This window comes from Dermochelys coriacea, chromosome 10 (assembly GCF_009764565.3).
Source record: "Dermochelys coriacea isolate rDerCor1 chromosome 10, rDerCor1.pri.v4, whole genome shotgun sequence".
NCBI lineage: Eukaryota > Metazoa > Chordata > Testudines > Dermochelyidae > Dermochelys > Dermochelys coriacea.
Window position 1 is genome coordinate 58,476,631 of NC_050077.1, and position 21,589 is coordinate 58,498,219.

The 21,589-nt window shown below is 44.2% G+C and overlaps 1 protein-coding gene across 12 annotated transcripts in view; it reads right to left on the bottom strand.

The window, feature by feature from the left end:
- The window catches only part of RNF111 (ring finger protein 111), a 90,502-nt gene that overhangs the window by 3,484 nt on the left and 65,429 nt on the right, over positions 1 to 21,589 (bottom strand). For 6 of the 12 annotated variants that reach the window (XM_038418538.2, XM_043493346.1, XM_043493341.1 and 3 more), the window contains 3 exons: positions 8,458 to 8,550; positions 7,406 to 7,501; positions 1,283 to 1,410 (listed from right to left, as the gene is read on the bottom strand). In XM_038418538.2, coding sequence (XP_038274466.1) covers positions 1,283 to 1,410; positions 7,406 to 7,501; positions 8,458 to 8,550 — 317 coding nt within the window. Of the gene's footprint in view, positions 1 to 234; positions 1,004 to 1,282; positions 1,411 to 7,405; positions 7,502 to 8,457; positions 8,551 to 21,589 lie in introns of those variants that run through there. The other 6 variants (XM_043493347.1, XM_043493345.1, XM_043493343.1 and 3 more) reach the window with 4 other exon arrangements.

Below are 21,589 nucleotides of genomic sequence, written 5' to 3' on the forward strand. Positions count from 1 at the left end.
GTTTAAATGTATTTCTAAACATATCAAGTGAGTGCTTTCATTACTCCTGGGGGGATTCCGTGTGACTGCGCAACAGCAGAAAATGCGCCTCCCATCCCCTCCGAATTCCTGTGCTTCCCTGCAGAAAACGGCAGAGAAGCCACGTGGGGGGACGACCATAGGTACAGTTTTTTTTTTGCCCCTCTCCAAACAGAGGTGAGGATGGGGAGGAGGCACACGGGGTTAAGTGCCCTATCATTTCTGCAAGCACAGAACTGCCCAGCTGAAGGCAGCTTCATCTGGCTCCGCTGATTGAATGCCGCCTCCTGGGTCCTAGTGCCAATTGGGTTCCCCTTCTGTGTGCTGGGAGACTTCCTGTTTTCAGTGCAATAATGAGTGCTGACATAAGGGAAGGGGGGGGGAAGAGACAGGGAAGAGAGGAAGAAGCGGGTGGAACAGGGCACAGGGAGGGGAATGAGGATGGAGAAGAAAAGGGAATAGGGGAATCAGGTGGTGGGGGGGAAGTGGGAGGATAGCATGCAACATCCCCTTAGCAGTAACTGGGGCTCCCCCGCTAAGCAGGCCCATCAAACCCACACCTTGACAAGCCCTATCCCCCTACACCTGGACCCCTCTGATGAGCCCCCACACCCATACCCCACCCCACTGATCCCCAACCAGCTGCAACTGGACCCCCACCCCATCAAGCCCTACTCACCCAGCACCAGACCCCACACACACATTAAGCCCCATCTCCCCACATCCAGACCCCTCTGCTGAGCCCCAACCACCTTCACCGGGATCCCCAGCAGAGTCCCATTGCCCCTGCACCCCGAACCCCCCAATGAGCCCCTCTGTATCCAGATTTTTTGTAAAGCCACCCATACCCAGATTGCCCAACACAGAAACCTCTCACCCCACACTTGGATCCTGCTGGACTGAGCCTGCCCACCCACACCTGGTGCAGAGGGGCAGGCCCAGCCCTTGCACTGTATCAGGGTAAGGTGCAGCCTCACTGCTGTCCCTGTAACGGGCAGATAAGGGCTTTAGGGTGATCTCCCACCTCAATGCAGCCAATGGCCTGTGCTCCCCGCTGCTATGCTGGAACCACATTTATTGACAAATAAAATGTGCAGAATTTTAAAATATTGTATGCATAATTTTTAATTTTTTGGCACAAAATTCCCTCAGGAGTATTTTATGCTGCAAAATTTAAAAGTAAACTTTTTGTTTCCTGGGTGCTATATCCAAAGGTATTCTGGCACTAGATTTTGATTATTAGGTACTAGTAGTGTTTTTTTACCTGACATCTTCACCTTCCTCTAATATAGACAAACAGATGGTACACTTTTCCTCTGTGTCTTCCTCTGTTCCTTCCTCCCCATCTTGTTTGCAGTGCAGTTTCCTCTGTGAGAACCAATCAGTTGTTACCTTATTAGTAGAGATGACATTATTGACAAACTGAGTAGAATCTGTTTTTATGCATATTCAACATTTTCATTTCAAGGAAAACATCTTATTGACAAATTACATGTTACATTTTAAAAAGTAACTCTTCAACTTGCTTGCTTCTAAAGACTAGATATCAAACGTTTAAACAGTTAAAAATTAGTATAGATATAAGAGCATAAAGAATTAATAAAGACTGAAATGTTAGTTTAAAAGATATTTGGGACTATGAAGTTAAGATTTTTTTTGTCTTTAAGCATATGAATATCTTCATTTCATGCATGAACAAACAATTCAAGCAAAACTCATACTATGGTTGAATTATTCTCATGCAAAGTCTGGTACCTTAAACCTTTACCTATTAAAGACCACCACCCATATTACTGACAGGGTCTTGTATATAATGTAGTTTCCAATGAACTAAATTGCCTCATACTTGTGGATTATGTTTGAGTTTCCATATAACTACTCCAGAATCAAAGCTTTCCTTTTTAAAAGAAGTCTATTCCTTAGAGTTATGGAAGCCTTCAAAGTGCGAACAGAGTAATGGAAAAAAGTGGTTACTCACCTTTTGTAATTGTCGTTCTTCGAAATGTGCTGCTCATGTCCATTCCATTCCAGGGTGTACGTGTGCCATGTGCACGGTTGCTGGATATTTTCCTTTTGTAGTACCATTAGGACCAGCTCTGGCAATCCCAGAAGGCCCGTGCTCATGCACCGGTATATAGGGTGCCGCCAGCCCTGTGCCCTCTCAGTTCCTTCTTGCCGTCAACTCTGACAGCGGGGATGGAGGGCAGGTCATGGAATGGACATGAGCAACACATTTCAAAAGAACAACAGTTATGAAAGGTGAGTAACCTTTTTTTCTTCTTTGAGTGATTGCTCATGTCGATTCCATTCTGGGTGACTCAAGCATAAAAACCTGAAGATGGGTGAGGAGTTAAAGGTCAGGGGAGGGTCCCAGACAGGGCTAAGTGCTGCTATCTGTCTTTGTGGGGAGGGAGAGTGGCCTGACATGGGTCGTAACTTGCGCCTCCCTTGGGCACTGGGGAGCGCCCTCTCTCGACCTGGTGCCGGCAGGGCATTGTGCATTGAGGCACAAGTACTCAGTGCCAAGTCCAATCTGCTCGGCTCGGAGGCCAACCTGAGTGCTGCTTCTATAAGTAGGGCTTTAAGCCTGATGTCCTCCTATGTCCTTGGTCTAAACCCACAACAAGTCTTGTGCCATTCTTTAACGTGCACTTCCTCAAGGCACCTCAAGCAGCTGGAGTGGGGATCACTTACTGGCATAGGTTTGCCACAGTCCACGCATGCTTTAAACCCCGGGGACCAGGGCATGCCCCGACCTTGAAGCAACGTCCCTAAAGGGGACTATGCAACTACTAAAAAACTAAGCACAACTAAGTAACTACTGAATATAATTGTTTACAAGAATACAGTTCGATTAAACACTAGGCAAGGGTTTTCACAAAGGAAAGAAAGGCTGTTCCGACAACTGTCACAGGCGGTAAGAAGGAACTGAAAGGTTGCAGGGCCGGCGGTGCCCTATATACCAGTGCATGAGCGTGGGCCTCTAGGGGTCACCAGAGTCAGCCTTACGGGTACCACTAAGGGAAAATTTCTGGCAACCAAGTTCATGGCACACACACCCCCCAGAATGGAACTGACATGAGCAAGCACTCAAAGAAGAACAATGTCGTCTGCCCAAGTCTGTAAACAATTTGTTACAACTCTTAAGATGAAATACATCCATTATTCTCCACAGTGTGAGCAATGAAGACCAATGACAATTTAAAATGTCACCATTAATTTCATTGCTTGATATCATTGCTGAAATGATCAGCTATGTGATTACTCACTGTTGTTGGAGGTAGTGATAGATACTCTGAAATGGTACAGTAGGGCAGTTAGATGCTATCAAGGGTCAGTGGGACGGGGACTAAAATTGTCACCTCTCTATCTTTGCCCAAGAAGAGGCATTAAAGAGAAGATGCAGCCCCTCTATATTAACAAAAAGATCTCAACCGACTTGTGACTACCCGTCCTACCTACCTGTCCCCCTTTGCCTCAAACACCTTCCTGGATGCAAAAAGTCTAAAATATCCACTACCGAGCTGCCTAAACCTTTCCTCCCCTACAACTGAGTTACTTTGTCAGTACAGAACTCTGCAGTATACTCTAAAATTTAGAAGCAGAGTAAAATTAATTGAAGATAAAAATAAAAGGAATGCTGAACTGATGGAACTGGGTAGGAGATGCAGAGGGAGGAGAGAACTGGTAGGGAGGGCAGTGCTGCATAGGTCAGGGGCTCCTGCCGAATACTTCAGGTCTAATGTCACACAGGACTGATTGATCTAAATAGAATACTGGAAGAGTTAAAGAGTATGAATTTGACAACAAATCCATCTAGTTTTCTTTCAGAATTTTAGCTCATATAGCCAAGGGCTGCAGTTGGACTAAAAGGCATTTCTTTTTGCGGATAAAGACTAACACGGCTGCTAGTCTAAAAAATGTCATTATGCACTGAATTTAGCTGTATGGAGTGGAAATCTAGCAACTTCATAAAAGAACTTGTACAGATACAGACAGACATCATCTTCCTTTCCAAATGCAAACAGATGGTCATCATACCAAAAGGACTGAAGGTAAAAAATCCATTACAATCTACATACCACACAGACTATGCTGACAGCTTGTGCCACACGCTCTCAAAGAAACTGCGAAACCACCTGATCAACATCCTCTACAGCAAACAGGGAAAAACTAAGAATGAGCTCCCAAAACCGGATACTCTCATAAAAAACCAACCTTCCACACAAACTTACTCATGGCTGGACTTTACAAAAACTAGACAAGCCATTTACAACACACACTTTGCTTCTCTACAAAAGAAAAAGGACACTAAACTATCTAAACTACTACATGCCACAAGGGGCCACAACAGTGGTTCCCTTAACCCACCCAGCAATATTGTTAATCTATCCTGCTATACTCTTAGCCCAGCAGAAGAATCTGTCCTATCTCGGACATGATACAGTTCTATGGTAACCCAGAATCCTATTTTCGACGTCTCCGACTCAAGGAATATTTCAAACACACCTCTGAACAACATACTAACCCACAGAGACCTTCTTACCAACACTACAAAAAAGGATTCTGGGTGGACTCCTCCTGAAGGTCGAAACAACAGACTGGACTTCTACATAGAGTGCTTCCGCTGACGTGCATGGGCTCAAATTGTGGAAAAGCAGCATCACTTGCCCCATAACCTCAGCCGTGCAGAACACAATGCCATCCACAGCCTCAGAAACAACTCTGACATCATAATCCAAAAGGCTGACAAAGGAGGTGCTGTAGTCATCATGAATAGGTCGGAATATGAACAAGAGGCTGCTAGGCAGCTCTCCAACACCACTTTCTACAAGCCATTACCCTCTGATCCCACTGAGAGTTACCAAAAGAAACTACAGAATTTGCTCAAAAAACTCCCTGAAAAAGCACAAGAACAAATCTGCACAGCCACACCCCTAGAACCCCAACCAGGGGTATTCTATCTACTACCCAAGATCCATAAACCTGGAAATCCTGGACACCCCATCACCTCAGGCATTGGCACCCTGACAGCAGGATTGTCTGGCTATGTAGACTCCCTCCTCAGGCCCTACGCTACCAGCACTACCAGCTATCTCCGAGACACCACTGACTTCCTGAGAAAATGACAATCCATTGGTAATCTTCCTGAAAACACCATCCTCGCCACTATGGATATAGAAGCCCTCTACACCAACATTCCACACAAAGATGGACTACAAGCTGTCAGGAACAGTATCCCTGATAATGTCACGGCAAACCTGGTGCCTGAACTTTGTGACTTTGTCCTCACCCATAACTATTTCATATTTGGGGACACTGTATACCTTCAAATTAGCAGCACTCCTATGGGTACCCGCATGGCCCCACAGTATGCCAACATTTTTATGGCTGACTTAGAACAACGCTTCCTCAGCTCTCGTCCCCAATGCCCCTACTCTACATGCGCTACGTTGATGACATCATCGTCTGGACCCATGGAAAAGAAGCCCTTGAGAAATTCCACCATGATTTCAACAATTTCCATCCCACCATCAACCTCAGCCTGAACCAATCCACGCAAGAGATCCCATTCCTGGACACTATGGTGTTAATAAGCAATGGTCACAAACACCACTCTATACCGGAAACCTACTGACCACTATGCCTACCTACACCCCTCCAGCTTTCATCCAGACCACACCACACGATCCATTGTCTACAGCCAAGCTCTATGATACAACTGCATTTGCTCCAACCCCTCAGACAGAGACAGAGACAAACACCTATAAGATCTCTATCATGCATTCCTACAACTACAATACCTACCTGCTGAATTGAAGAAACAGATTGACAGAGCCAGAAGAGTACCCAGAAGTTACCTACTACAGGACAGGCCCCGCAAAGAAAATAACAGAAAGCCACTAGCCAGCACCTTCAGCCCCCAACTAAAACCTCTCCAACGCATTATCAAGGATCTACAACCTGTCCTGAAGGATGACCCATCACTCTCACAGATCTTGGGAGACAGGCCAGTCCTTGCTTACAGACAGCCCCCCAACCTGAAGCAAATACTCACCAGCAACCACACACCACACAACAGAACCACTAACCCAGAAACCTATCCTTGCAACAAAGCCCATTGCCAATTGTCCACATATCTATTCAGGGGACACCATCATAGGACCTAATCACATCAGCCACCCTATCAGAGGCTCCTTCACCTGCACATCTACCAGTGTGATATATGCCATCATGTGCCAGCAATGCCCCTCTGCCATGTACATTGGCCAAACTGGACAGCGTCTACATAAAAGAATAAATGGACACAAATCAGACGTCAAGAATTATAACAGTCAAAAACCAGTCAGAGAACACTTCAATCTCTCTGGTCACTCGACTACAGACCTAAAAGTTGCACTTCAACAAAAAACTTCTAAAACAGACTCCAATGAGAGACTGCTGAATTGGAATTTATTTGCAAACTGTATACAATTAACTTAGGCTTGAATAAAGACTGGGAGTGGATGGGTCATTACACAAAGTAAAACTATTTCCCCATATTTATTCCCTCCCCCCCAGCACAGTTCCTCAGACGTTCTTGTCAACTGCTGGAAATGGCCCACCTTGATTACCACTACAAAAGGTTTCCCCCGCCCCTCCTCCTGCTGGTAATAGCTCACCTTACCTGATCACTCTCATTACAGTGTGTATGGCAACACCCATTGCTTCATGTTCTCTGTGTATATAAATCTCCCCACTGTATTTTTCACTGAATGCATTCGATGAAGTGAGCTGTAGCTTACGAAAGCTTATGCTCAAATGAATTTGTTAGTCTCTAAGGTGCCACAAGTCCTCCTTTTCTCTAAACCTATGGGCTTTCTTCCTTTACATTTGTGTTACAGTGTTCCACATAACACAGCGGGGCACTGTTTCTTAATTTCCTACATATCTACAATAATATATGGGTCATTCCTTGCTCTAAATGCAAACAAATGATAACTTTTGCCCAGATGTATGGACATGTTCATAAGTTGCCTTTTCATTAACTGGACTAACTTTTTTCTAAATAAATAAATCAATCAATCAAGCCTCGCCCATATCTTTAGGATTTTTTTTGTATTCTGAGGAATTTGGAATTAATCTTAAAACAAGAAAGAAAAATTAAATTCAATTAAATTACTTGCTCCTCATTCAGACATTAACCAAAAACTGGGATGGAGAGAAGTCCATAACAAAAGTAAAAAGTCTGGGTGTCATTCTGAAAAGAGCAGCAACTTTTTGAGATAAAATTTTCTTACAAAACTTTAGGAGTATATAGAAGACAAGTGCCCTTTAGTAACACTGCAAGTGGCAATATTTAGTATATCTGCAAAAGTAAATATACAAAATATAGAGAAATCCTCACCTTTTTGTATTTGTGTGGATACGTGCACCTTTCAATAGTTCCCTGGGAGGCTCCACGATTAACATTGCCTAATCGCTCTTCCAAGTGAATCAACTCCTGAAGTCAAGGGATAACCATGGTAAGAACTATGACATATATCAGTAGCTAAATAGTTGTTAGTTTTATTCTATCCACAGAATGATATACCAGACAACACCATTAGTTCTCCCACTTATTCACTCTCAGACAATTTACCTGAAAGTGGCAGGATTACAATTAAATCTACGATGTGCAGGAAAAATTGGGGCTTTCTGAAAAAAGATACACAGCACTTTTTCTTGCTTTAAGAGATAGGAAAATATTGTTTTATGCCTAAAAACTGGCAACTTTTTTTATAATCTAGAAATGACTGGTTGGTATGTTCATAAATACTCGTGTGTCTAGTGAGGAAAATATAATTAAAATGCTATTCAAATATATTTGCTTTCTAACAGTCATTAAGGCTTGAAAGAGACAACGGATATACAGTGACTGATTTCTTATTCTCCAGCAATACAAATTTTTTAGAACCATGAGTTCTCACTGAAGGTTTTTTTTCCCCCCCAGTGGACTAGTTCATTAACTCTCTGCATCTGATACCATATTTACAGCTTCAGTTCCTGTACTACATGATAAATTGAGGACAGCACTGTCAAAGTTGCCAAGTTTCATTCTCATGAGGTGGATCTCAGTTGTTTAGAGGCACCAGTACCTTTCACCACTGTCTTGGAATGTATGACATCCTATTTATCGTAACAGCTAGATGTAGTGTCAGTTAATAGTCACCTAATGCTATCTTGTCCAGGAAAAAGGCACCTTTTATTGACTAACTTTTTTCAGTTACAATTCACTCACTTTTAGTATCCATTCTGCTCCTAGTCTGTGATAACAGCCAAAAGTCATTCTAAAAATTAAGGGCATTTTCTATACATTTATTTATTTTACATCTATATGCAGGGCTAATCCTGCAGTGTACCCTCCCCTCATTCCCTCAACACATTTTGGCATATATCTATATTTATTCTATTACAAACCTCAAAATTGCCCCTGAAAGGGCCTCTGAATGATGTTCCATCCAATCCCGATGAAATGTAACGGATGTGAGGGTAGCCCGCCATGTCTGGAACCTATTCAAATAGCAGACGTAAGTTAAACCTATTCAGAACAGTTTCAGTATTTTACTGTTCATGTTGCAAAATATAAGATCCTTTTGCTTTTATTGAAGTCACTCAGTCTCATCATTTATACTGCTCAACTTGAACTAGCACATACAAATCCAACTAATAAGTACTGAAACACCACACTGAACTTCCTTATTTTAGTGCTCTCTAATATAACCAGAAACAAGAACCCTTATGGAAGACTAGATGCTCTTCTATTATGGTTCTCTCCACCTTCTGCATAATGTATCAAATACTTTAAACCTTGCCAATTCTCTCACATTCTCAACCTGATCTGTATAATAAACACTCAAATATTTTCAGATTTTGGTAAACCCAACACCTAAAACTGATGTGTTAAATCACTATCCAACCTGCTGTAGCGTCTCAAGCATTAAACTTTAGATATTACATAAGAATCAAGATAAACACTCACTCCATAACAATGGTCAATATTCTTATCTTATCCAAGCAACCTAATACATTTTTGAATACAGTTCTTAAAATTTACAAAGGCAAATCCAAGATATAACACCCAAAGTTTAGGTAAGCCTTTAAAATGCAACCCAAATAACCTAAATTGTAAGTCCTTGGAGCAGGAATTATATGAATGTTTATACAGTCCCTAGCACACTAGGGGCCAATCCCAACTAGTCTCGTTAAGTACTACTGTACTACATATGAACAACAGTCCTGACCTTATTTTGAAAGCACATCCTTAACACTTTTTATAAAAACTGTTCTTGTCATGGCTTATCATCAAGAGGATAAAAATCGTTCATCTCACCTTAAAAGTGAGCAGCCAAGCTAAAACTGAGTCAAGTCCCCAGAATGAGCAATATCTGCCTAAAGACCTTGAGGAGTAGTAAGTACAGAAATTATGTTTAACTTTATGGAGGGGAAAGCAGTATTTCTAAGAGTCAGCTAGCACCTTCCTGACTGCTGTAAGTAGTGGTTGGTAAGTCTTCAGCAAATCAGAAGTGCAAGATGATACTATGGAGAATTTGAACTTTCACTTTTATGCTGAATACTTCCATGACCTTTTTGTTTTTATTAGCGGGAAGTACATTCAAGCAAGGTTTAACAAAGATTTCATTCGATCACTTCTGTTCAAACTTATAAAATATGTAATGCGACTAAGTAGAACTAATCAACGTCACCTTTAAGATAGTTTTGGCATGGACAATATGCCATGACAAATCGCTAAACCGCCTCTTTCTAGCCACAATGATTCAAAAATATTCTGTTGTATGGACTGCATAAAGAAAATCTTTATGGATACGCAGGGCCCTACCTAATTCACAGCCATGAAAAATGTGTCACGGACCATGAAATCTGGTCTCCCCTTGTGAAAACTGGTCTTTTGTGCACTTTTACTCTGTACTATACCAATTTCAGAGGGGAGATCAGATTTTCTCAAATTGGGGGTCCTGACCCAAAAGGGAATTGCAGGGGAGTTGCAAGGTTATTTTAGAAGGAATCGTGGTATTGCCACCCTTACTTCTGAGCTGCTTTCAGAGCTGGATGGCTGGAGAGCAGCAGCTGTTGCCTGGGCACCCAGCTTTCAAGGCAGCATCCCGCCAGGAGCAGCGCAGAACTAAGGCTGGCAATACCATACCATGCCACCCTTACTTCTGTGCTGCTGCCTTCAGAGCTGGGCAGCCGGAGAGTGGCAGCTGCTGACTGAGGGCCCTGCTTTGCAGGCAGCAGCAGAGAAGTAAGGGTGGCAATACCATACTATGCCATCCTTACTTCTGTGCTGATGCTGCTGGTGGCAGCTCTGCCTTCAGAGCTGGGCTCCTGGCCAGCAGCCACCACACTCCAACTGCCCAGCTCTGAAGGCAACAAAGAAGTAAGGGTAGCAGTACCACAACCCACCCTGCAGTAACACCCTCCTCCCCTGCAACCACCCCACAACTCCTTTTTGGATCAGGACTCCTACAATTACAACACAATAATCAGATTTAAATAGCTGAAATCAGGAAATTTACTATTTTTTAAATCCTATGTCCATGAAATTGACCAAAATGGACCATGAATTTGTTAGGGATCTATGGGTAGGACTGCTAAGGTAGACATCTTTCCACTATTTAATTTAATATTACTTTAGTTTAAACTAGTGGTAACTTTAAATGCTTTGGCAGCAACAACAATGATATTATTTGTACCAGTTCACTTTGAGAATACATTTTTTGTTCAAATATTTAAGTGTGCTTATCAAGTAATGAGATAGGAGTTGTTGCCAATGTAAAAAAACACATACACTCACATTCGTACATGGTATACTGGAATATTTACTATAAATTGACAGGAGTCCCAGTGCCAGGCTTCCAGGGGAGCCCAGCATAAAAGGAGAGTTCTCTGTAAGTAAGCAACTGACCAGGAACCTCAGACTAGCAAATATTTCAAGACTAATATAAGGTAAAAAGTGCATGTCCCCATCCTCAATTCTTATTAACAAGGAGACTCAAAAGCCTAGAAGGTATGACTCTAGAGTGGATCCGTCTAAGGGTATGTCTACACTATGAAATTAGGTCGATTTTATAGAAGTCGATTTTTAGAAACTAATTTTACACAGTCGATTGTGTATGTCCACACTAAGCGCATTAAGTTGGTGGAGTGCGTCCTCACTACCGTGGCTAGCATCGACTTACGGAGCGGTGCACTATAAGCAGCTATCCCACAGTTCCCGCAGTCTCCACTGCCCAATGGAATTCTGGGTTAAGCTCCCAATGCCTGATGGGGCAAAAACATTGTCGCAGGTGGTTATGGGTACATGTTGTCGGGCCTCCCTCCCTCCGTGAAAACAACAGCAGACAATAATTTTGCGCCTTTTTTCCTGGGTTACCTGTGCAGACGCCATACCATGGCAAGAATGGAGCCCGCTCAGCTCATTGTCATGGACATCTTCTGAGTGCTGTTGGCAGACACGATACCACATTGCTACACAGCAACAGCTCCTTGCCTTCGTGGCAGACGGTGCAGTAGGACTAATGGCTGTCGTACGTCTCCTGGGTGCTCCCCAGGCATGGCTATCCTCCTCTTAGAGCACTGAACAGGAGCCAGAGACTCTAGGTCATTCTTTTCTTTAAGTTTTGTCTCATGGAGATTCAGTCCTGCCTGGAATATCATGCGGGCTGGAGGCTTCTGCCTCAGGCTGCTCTCCCAGCCGTTGGCACCGTGTGGTCGCACATACCCCAGCCTACCCCTTGCTCCCATGGCTCACGAAGCCTGGACAGTAGTAAGGAGCAGTTCAACTACAGGCTGAGCAAGAGCAGAATGGTGGTTGAATGTGCCTCTGGACATTTCAAAGCTTGCTGGCACTGTTTGGTGACTAGGTCAGACCTCAGCGCAACCAACAGTCCCATTGTTATTGCTGCTTGCTGTGTGCTCCATAATATCTGTGAGAGTAAGAGGGAGACGTTTATGGTGGGGTGGGAGGTTGGGGCAAATCGCCTGGCGTCCAATTTTGAGCAGCCAGACACCAGGGCGATTAGAAGAGTACAGCAAGGCGCGCTGCGCATCAGAGAGGCTTTGAAAACCAGTTTCATGACTGGCCAGGCTTCAGTGTGACAGTTGTGTGAGTTGCTCCTTGATGCAAACCCGCCATCTTTGTTGATTTTAACTCCCTGTCAGCCACTCTCCCCACTTCGAAATAAAGCAACTATTGTTTTAAAATCCATGCATTCTTTCTTTAGTAATTAATTAATTAAAAAAAAGAGAGACATAATGGACAAGGTAGCCCAGGTGGGGTGGGGGAGGAGTGAAGGACAAGGCCACGTTACTTATCCCACACTAAAAAAAAAATCAAACTGTTCGAATGACAGCCTTCTGTTGTTTGGACCATCTTCTAGAGTGGAGTGGCTGGGTGACTGGAGCCTCCCCGCCCCGCATTCTTGGGCGTCTGGGTGAGGAGGCTATGGAACATGGGGAGGAGGGCAGGCGGTAAAACAGTGGATGCAATGGGGGTCTGTGCTCTTGTTGGCTTTCCTGCAGCTTCAACAGACGCTTCATCATGTCCATTTGCTCTCCCATTAGCCTCAGCATCGCATCCTGCCTCTGCTCTTCTCGCTCACTTAACTCTTCCCTGGCCTCTACCACTGAATGCCTCCATGCATTAAGCTGTGCCCTATCTGTGCGGGAGGATTGCATGACCTCAGAAAACACGTCATCATGAGTGCTTTTTTTCGCCTTCTAATCTGCAATAACCTCAGGGACGGAGATAGGGGGAGTGTAGAAACATTCTATGCTCTACGATTCTGGGGCAGGGGGGACTGGATGCTCACCTGTGCTGCTGAAAGAAAAGGAGTACTTGTGGCACCTTAGAGACTAACAAATTTATTTGAGCATAAGCTTTCGTGAGCTACAGCTCACTTCATCGGATGCATTCAGTGGAAAATACAGTGGGGAGATTTATATACACAGAGAACATGAAATAATGGGTGTTACCATACACACTGTAACAACAGTGATCGCTTAAGGTGAGCTATTACCAGCAGGAGAGCGGGGGGGGGGGGGGAGAGGCGGGAGGGGAACCTTCTGTAGTGATAATCAAGGTGGGCCATTTCCAGCAGTTGACAAGAACGTCTGAGGAACTGTGGGGTTGAGGGAAGGGAATAAACATGGGGAAATAGTTTTACTTTGTGTAACGACCCATCCACTCCCAGTCTCTATACAATCCTAAGTTAATTGTATCCAGTTTGCAAATTAATTCCAATTCAGCATGCTCTCCTTGGAGTTTGTTTTTGAAGTTTTTTTGTTGAAGAATTGCAACTTTTAGGTCTGTAATTGTGTGACCAAAGAGACTGAAGTGTTCTCTGACTGGTTTTTGAATGTTAAAATTCTTGACGTCTGATTTGTGTCCATTTATTCTTTTACGCAGAGGCTGTCCAGTTTGGCCAATGTACATGGCAGAGGGGCATTGCTGGCACATGATGGCATATATCACATTGGTAGGTGTTAGGTGAATGAGCCTTTGATAGGGTGGCAGATATGATTAGGCCCAACGATGGTGTCCCCTGAATAGATATGTGGACAGAGTTGGCAACGGGCTTTGTTGCAAGGATAGGTTCCTGGGTTAGTGGTTCTGTTGTGTGGTGTGTGGTTGCTGGTGAGTATTTGCTTCAGGTTGGGGGGCTGTCTGTAAGCAAGGACTGGTCTGTCTCCCAAGATCTGTAAGAGTGATGGGTCATCCTTCAGGATAGGTTGTAGATCCTTGATGATGCGCTGGAGAGGTTTTAGTTGGAGGCTGAAGGTGATGGCTAGTGGCGCTCTCTTATTTTCTTTGCGGGGCCTGTCCTGTAGTAGGTGACTTCTGGGTACTCTTCTGGCTCTGTCAATCTGTTTCTTCACTTCAGCAGGTGGGTACTGTAGTTGTAAGAACGCTTGATAGAGATCTTGTAGGTGTTTGTCTCTGTCTGAGGGGTTGGAGCAAATGCGGTTGTATCGTAGAGCTTGGCTGTAGACAATGGAACGTGTGGTGTGGTCTGGATGAAAGCTGGAGGCATGTAGGTAGGCATAGCCGTCAGTAGGTTTCCAGTATAGGGTGGTGTTTATGTGACCATCGCTTATCAGCACCGTAGTGTCAAGGAAGTGGACTTGTGTGGACTGGTCCAAACTGAGGTTGATGGTGGGATGGAAATTGTTGAAATCATGGTGGAATTCCTCAAGGGCTTCTTTTCCATGGGTCCAGATGATGATGATGTCATCAATGTAGCGCAAGTAGAGTAGGGCATTAGGGGACGAGAGCTGAGGAAACGTTGTTCTAAGTCAGCCATAAAAATGTTGGCATACTGTGGGGCCATGCAGGTATCCATAGGAGTGCTGCTAATTTGAAGGTATACATTGTCCCCAAATGTGCAATAGTTATGGGTGAGGACAAAGTCACAAAGTTCAGCCACCAGGTTTGCCGTGACATTATCGGGGATACTGTTCCTGACAGTTTGTAGTCCATCTTTGTGTGGAATGTTGGTGTAGAGGGCTTCTACATCCATAGTGGCCAGGATGGTGTTTTCAGGAAGATCACCGATGGATTGTAGTTTCCTCAGGAAGTCAGTGTTGTCTCGAAGATAGCTGAGAGTGCTGGTAGCATAGGGCCTAAGGAGGGAGTCTACATAGCCAGACAATCCTGCTGTCAGGGTGCCAATACCTGAGATGATGGGGCGTCACGCTGACCAAACAGTAAATAAAGTTCAAAAGTACCCGGGGCTTTTCCTGTGTACCTGGCTAGTGCACTGAAGTTCAAAGTGCTGTACAGAGCAGTCACTATGGAGAACTCTGGGGTAGCTCCCGGAGGCCAATACCATCGATTTGCATCCGCATTACTCGAAAATCGACCCAACAAGGTTGATGTTAGCGCTACTCCCCTCGCTGGGAGAAGTACAGAAGTCAATTTTAAGAACCCTTTAAGTCAACGGAGCGGGGTTGGTTGTGTGGATGCATCCATTTTAAAAATCGACCAAACGTGGCTAAATTCGACCTAAGCCCGGAGTGTAGACCAGGGCTAAGTGTAGGCAGCTAAACTGTTATGTAACATTCATGATGAATTGTTTACATAGGTTACTTACCAGTAAATGTAACTCAGTATAATTGCCAGTATAAAGCTAAATTTGTTCGATGTGCATACATCTATCTGCAGAACTGATCCATCCCTCCCTCAAAAAAAAAAGCAGCATCTGTTGGAGAACCACATACATTTCCCTCACAGATCTGATAGTTTGAACATGATAATATAAAGAGTTTGGCTGTGACTTAAAAGAGGGGGAGTTTGGTGGGAGGGATGTCTATGAGCAATTATTTGGATAGACAGTAGTTACTGGTAATCTGCGATCCATTAAAACTGGATTATTCCTCTTCCTTTTACAAGTATGGAGGTTTTTTGGTGGTGTGTTTTGTTTTGTTTTGGCTTTTTTTTATAAATAACCTCTCTAGCTTCCACTTGATGACATTACATTATGAGCTGTTCCGAGAACCAATTGCTTCTCTAGCTCCCCCATGTCTTGTCTCCACTAAATGAAAGAGGGAGGAGGGCAGGCCATAGTGGAGCCTCCTATCTTCCAGGCAGAAGCTCTTTCCATTGTTCTTTTTTCCTCCTCCTCCTCCCCCACCTTGGTGTCCCCTCCTAGATTTGAAAATTGGAATCTACAGCAAAACAATATTTGATGAGAAAACACAGCAGTGGAGCCCGCCCTGCTAAAGCAAGGGTGGAGATATTGGGGGGGAGGGAGGGTGGGCAGCATGTTGCCCCACCTAAACCTCATTTTTCCACTCCCCTCTGGACCCTGGACCCTTCAGCGCAGTCTCAGGGCACACAGCGCTATCCACTTGCCCGGCCTGACAGAACCTGTGTGGAGAGCATAGGGGAAGGGTCTGGAAGACAGGGATTTTGGGGGGAATGGACAGCTGGAGTCAGGGGAGCAGGAGAGGAAAAGCTGGAGGGTTTCCTCCTCCCTTCCTCAGTGTCTGGCTTGCTGGTGGCAGAGGAGGGGGGTTGCTATTTTGCAGTGGAGAGTATTGGGGACTCCCAATACAGTATAATGAGCTATCCTTTCCATCTCAGTTGCTGGCAGTGGGATGTGGGTGTGCTGTTTTGCAGTGGGAGGATCATGGGACTCTGCTCCCCCAGGCACTGACCTGTCCCCTTCCCATCTCCACTGTCCATGCTAGGAGCCTCCTCCCTCTATTGCAGTCCGCGCAGGGTGCTCTCCCCAGCCAGCCATCCCTCGTCAGGGTGGAGCATCAAGCTGCCAACAGGAACATCCTCAGCCGGTCCCCTGCAGCCAGGCTTGCTCAGCCATTTTGCCAAATTGGGGGCTCCCATGCCAAATCCAGGGTTCCCCTTCCCCATTACCCCCCAAGCATGGGGTTCCCTCTTCCCTCTCCCTATTCTTTCCATCATCTCCTGTTTTTATTTACTTATATATGTATGATTAATATTAGCATTCCACTCTCTCTTCAAGGGGCAGGTCATAGATGGGGGCAGCAGCAAAAGAATCAGTATATCAGGCAGGGTAGCCCAGTAAATTGGGGGTTGCTCTGTTGTTGCTGAGATGGTTAGTAGAGCTGGCTGGAAATTTCTAGATGAGAGTTTCACTGGAAAATGCCAATTCACTGAACTCAAGCTGACTCATGAAAGTGAGTTTTACCTGGTGCGCTGCTGGTGATGCCAGACTTCCACGGTCTGTATAGCTCTGGAGCCGCCCCATCATGCAGCATGGAAGCCCGAAAACCAGTGCAAGCTGGGGCTCAAAGGTTTCCTGGATTCCTGCTGCAGAGCCAAGAGGTCCTGGAACAGGTTTCCTGAACATCTGAGTCTAAGTGTTAGGAGCTTTGTAATGTATTGTGTCTACATCTAGCCCTTGTTACAGCACCTTTCCAATTCCTTAAGTGCAGAAACACCCACAGGAGACAAACAGAATGATGCGTTGATTCAATTAATCTCTTATTTTAAACATAGGCAGGAGTTCCCCATACTTTCTGTGCAAGTGTTTTTTCCTGTTAGCAATTAGACGGGCCAGGAGAGTTAGTAAATTTAGGGGGCCTTATCCAGCTGTAATCCTGTGTAATTTTTTTTTCCAGCTCAGGTGATTCTCAGGCCTTCAGTACAGTTTTCTGCCCCAAAAGTTAAATTGGTTCAAGTGAAAACTACATGTTCTAAGCCCTTGCACAACTAGGACAATCAGTTGCACACTTTAAATATGGTTCAGACATTCAAATTGTTTATGAAAAAACTACTTGAAGAAAATTAAATTTAGGATTAGACTGCTGACTAAAGGGGCATGAAGAGCATCCATATCCACTGTTTCCAGCTAGATATAGTCAGCAGTTTGCCAGGCTTAAAAACTTTATTTTTTTCCTTCATAAAAGATCCCTCCTTCTGTGAAGGCTCACTCAATCAGGCAGGTGGTCATTAGATGGGAAAACGGCACAGTGATTCATTCAGGTAATTTTGCCATATTGCTACCCGGACTTTAGTGTATTCTTATTGTATCACTAAATTAAAATAGATTTTTAGTCTGAAGAAGCTCTTAGAAATGAGATTCTGTCTTCCCTCTCTCAATTTGCCTTAATTAAAACCTTCATATGGTAGAGGGAGGAAGGAAGAATTAAAAAACAAAACTCCCTGACGCTGAAATAAGAGCTTTTTTTCCTTTTGATTCAGCTTTCTTGATTTCTAAGGTTTCAGAGTAGCAGCCGTGTTAGTCTGTATTTGCAAAAAGAAAAGGTGTACTTGTGGCACCTTAGAGACTAACAAATTTATTAGAGCATAAGCTTTGGCAACGGGCGCATCCGATGAAGTGAGCTGTAGCTCACGAAAGCTTATGCTCTAATAAATTTGTTAGTCTCTAAGGTGCCACAAGTACTCCTTTTCTTCTTGATTTCTAAGTTTCCCTTCCATTTGTGGAGATTTGTTTTACTGATACCTACTTCCCAGCTGTAATGGATCAGAGTATCATGTGCCCATAAAAGGTCAAAAGTATAATTTACTTACCTACCAGTAATTTCCCCACCCTTTTCTGAAGTAGGCCCCTGGTGCTCTTTGAAACCCCTACCCAGGGAGACACCTAATTTGCATGTATTCTAGTTGGAAGGGAAATCTCAGTCCTTCTGTCACAGTTACACGGTGATCTGAGTTTTAGTCCCCCTTTTAGTCCCTCAGAGCATTCCTCAGGCAATGCATAAAGTGGTCTGAAAAAAGTGAAGAGAGCAGCAGCTTTGGTAAGATAGTTCTTAAAGTGTGCCCCTCAGCAACCAGCTTGATTTTAAAAGAATAAATCTGCTGAGTCTGTGACCCCCCCCCCCCCAGCCTCACACCACTTTAATGACTGCCCTCAGGTGACAGACCTGGCTTTCTTCACCTCTCTCAAGGGTGGAACCATGTGGTTCAACCACTCTGGAATTGGATCTCAGAGTCAATACAGAAGCTACCAATCTATTGAAGCTTGTCCTAGAAGATGAAGCCAATGTCAGTTGCAGACTTGGTAGCGGAGAACCCTCAAAAGCCTGAGACAATGGCCAAAAAAACTAATGGGTTGAAGAGGTACGACAAAGACAATGGTTCTGAATACCTTTACAGCACAGAGGAAACTTCTAGAACAGAGTTTCTTAAACTGTGGTCCACGGATAGTTTCCTCTAAGGTGTGCACCTGGGTGGCTGCACAAAAGAGAATGAAGGGCCACCCACCTAATTAGTGGAGCTGCGCAGGCGAGGCTCCACTAATTAGGTGCCTGGACCCTTGAGAAGACACACATGTAAGGTGAGATGGTGGCCTTGGGGGGGAATAGGGGGAGGGGGGCACTGGGGTGAGAAGAGGCTGTGGGGGGAATTTGGGACATGCAGGGCCAGAGAAAGAGGTGACTTTCCCCAGCTCCAGAGCTCTGACTGCCCAGGAGAGAGAGCCTTCCTTCCCAGCCCCAGCTCAGGAGCTGCTGCGGTGGAGGGAGGGAAGGGGGTAAGAGAGACCCTTCTCCTTCCCAGCTCCAGCTTGGGGGCTGCCACAGCGGGGTAGAGAAGGCACATCCATTGCATTAGAAAGGCAAGACTAATGATATTAAAATGAGTTGTGTACTTTTATTTATAGAACAAAAAACTTATGTATTTTTTATATAGCGCTTTTATCCAAAGTGCTTTACAATAGTTAGCTAATCATACAAACAACATTTGGAAAGATCATTAAGTGGTCTGCCAAGACCCTTGGCAATTTTCAAGTGTTCTGCAGAAAAAAAAGTTTGAGAACCACTGTTCTAGAACTTGAGCTGCTACATTGCCTACCCCTCTACCAGCAGATATGTTCTTCCATCTCTTATGAGGAGAGCCTCTGCAAAGCCTTATAGATCAAAGAGCCCTGGAAAGGGCATCTTTGCACCATCTGGGATGGTGATGAGTCCAAACCCTGAATCCAGGTCTCCTATCTTACAAGCAGATGAACCCCAAGAGATAGTGCTAGTTCCAATGCGATTCAACAAAGAGGAAGAATCAGAAAAATAGGTGTAATAGGAGAGAGCAGAATCTGCCAAGAACTGCTGCTGCTGGCAGGGGCTAAACAGAGCATCAAGAACTGGAGTACTTGTGGCATCTTAGAGACTAACAAATTTATTTGAGCATAAGTTTTCGTGGGCTACAGCCCACTTCAATCGGTGGAATGCAGTGGAAAATATAGTAGGAAGATTTTATATACACAGAGAACATGAAACAATGGGTGTTACCATACACACTATAACGAGAGTGATCAGTTTAGGTGAGCTATAACCAGCAGGAGAGAGGAAAAAAAAAACAATACAAAAACCCTTTTGTAGTGATAATCAAGAGGGGCCATTTCCAGAAGTTGACAAGAACGTGTGAGGAACAGTAGGGGGGAAAAATAAACATGGGCAAATATTTTTCCTTTGTGGAATGACACATCCACTCCCAGTCTCTATACAAACCTAAGTTAATTGTATCCAGTTTGCAAATTAATTCCAATTCAGCATGCTCTCTTTGGAGTTTGTTTTTGAAGTTTTTTTGTTGAAGAATTGCAACTTTTAGGTCTGTAATTGAGTGACCAAAGAGACTGAAGTGTTCTCCAATTGGTTTTTGAATGTTTAAATTCTTGACGTCTGATTTGTGTCCATTTATTCTTTTACGTAGAGACTGTCCAGTTTGGCCAATGTACATGGCAGAGGAGCATTGCTCGCACATGATGGCATATATCACATTGGTAGATGTGCAGGTGAAGGAGCCTCTGATAGGGTGGCTGATGTGATTAGGCCCTATGATGGTGTCCCCTGAATAAATATGTGGACACAGTTGCAAGGATAGGTTCCTGGGTTCGTGTTTTTGTTGCGTGGTTGCTGGTGAGTATTTGCTTCAGGTCGGGGTCTGTCTAAGCACGAAAGCTCATGCTCAAATGAATTTGTTCGTCTCTAAGGTGCCACAAGTACTCCTGTTCTTTTTGCGGATACAGACTAACATGGCTGCTACTCTAAACAGAGCATCAGTAGTCACTAAGGCTATGTCTACACTGGCAATTGAACAACAAAACTTTTGTCCTTCAGAAGAGTTAAAAAAACCCCAAAACCTGGAAGACAAAAGTTTTGCCATGACAAGTGCCAGTGTGAACAGAGTGTTGTTGACAGGAGCACTCTTCTGCCGACAACGCAAATGCCACTCGTTGGGGTAGAAGTATTTTATCGGCAGGAGAGCCAATGAACAGTGGCTACACTGCACGACTTTTAGCAGCATGGCTTTCGCAACACAGCCCTGTCTCTAAAAGCTGTGTAGTATAGACATAGCCTAAAATGACCTTATATCCCTCTCTATCAGTAAATGACCAGATAGATCCATGGTGTCTCCTATTACTCAAATCTGGAGAGTCTGAAGTTAGGGGTATGAGGTGGAGAGGAATGTACATTTCTCAAGGCTTCTGAAGCCAGCCTTCAGTCATATTGGCATCTCAAAGCTGCTCTGCACTTCTGCCTTAGGAACTTCAAAATAGAGTGTGTCAAGCAGGTGCTTGGACTGGGAACATGAGAAACTGAATATGTAAGGCCAATTATAATAGAAAATTCTTCAACTGGTTCTCAGCCTTTCCTTAATTTGCATGTAAGTGCATACAAATAGAGCAGACCCAGGGAAGGTAGGGAAGGTCCCTGTCAAAGACACTTGACCAAGATGTACAGAGACAAGCTGTCTTCCAAGAGGCATATATTCAAATCCTGACTGTTTCAATGCCATCAGGGCCTAACAGCTGGTGTGGAACTAACCAGGACTGCAGGTACTACTCAGAACGAGTTGTACCACTGGAGGCAGTCTTATCAACAGTCTTACCACTAAACAAAACAGGTAAAAAGCTCCTCAAGGTAAATACAGAAGACCCAAACTTTGAGGTTCTTTATCACAGTACATTATCAGAAACTGGGTGGGGTCAAGGCCACAGTGCATATATCCTCAAGTCTGAATGTTCAAATCCACTAGCAAGCATGCATGTGGTCCCAACAGAGACTGCTTTTAGACAGAGTTTCTGCTTTC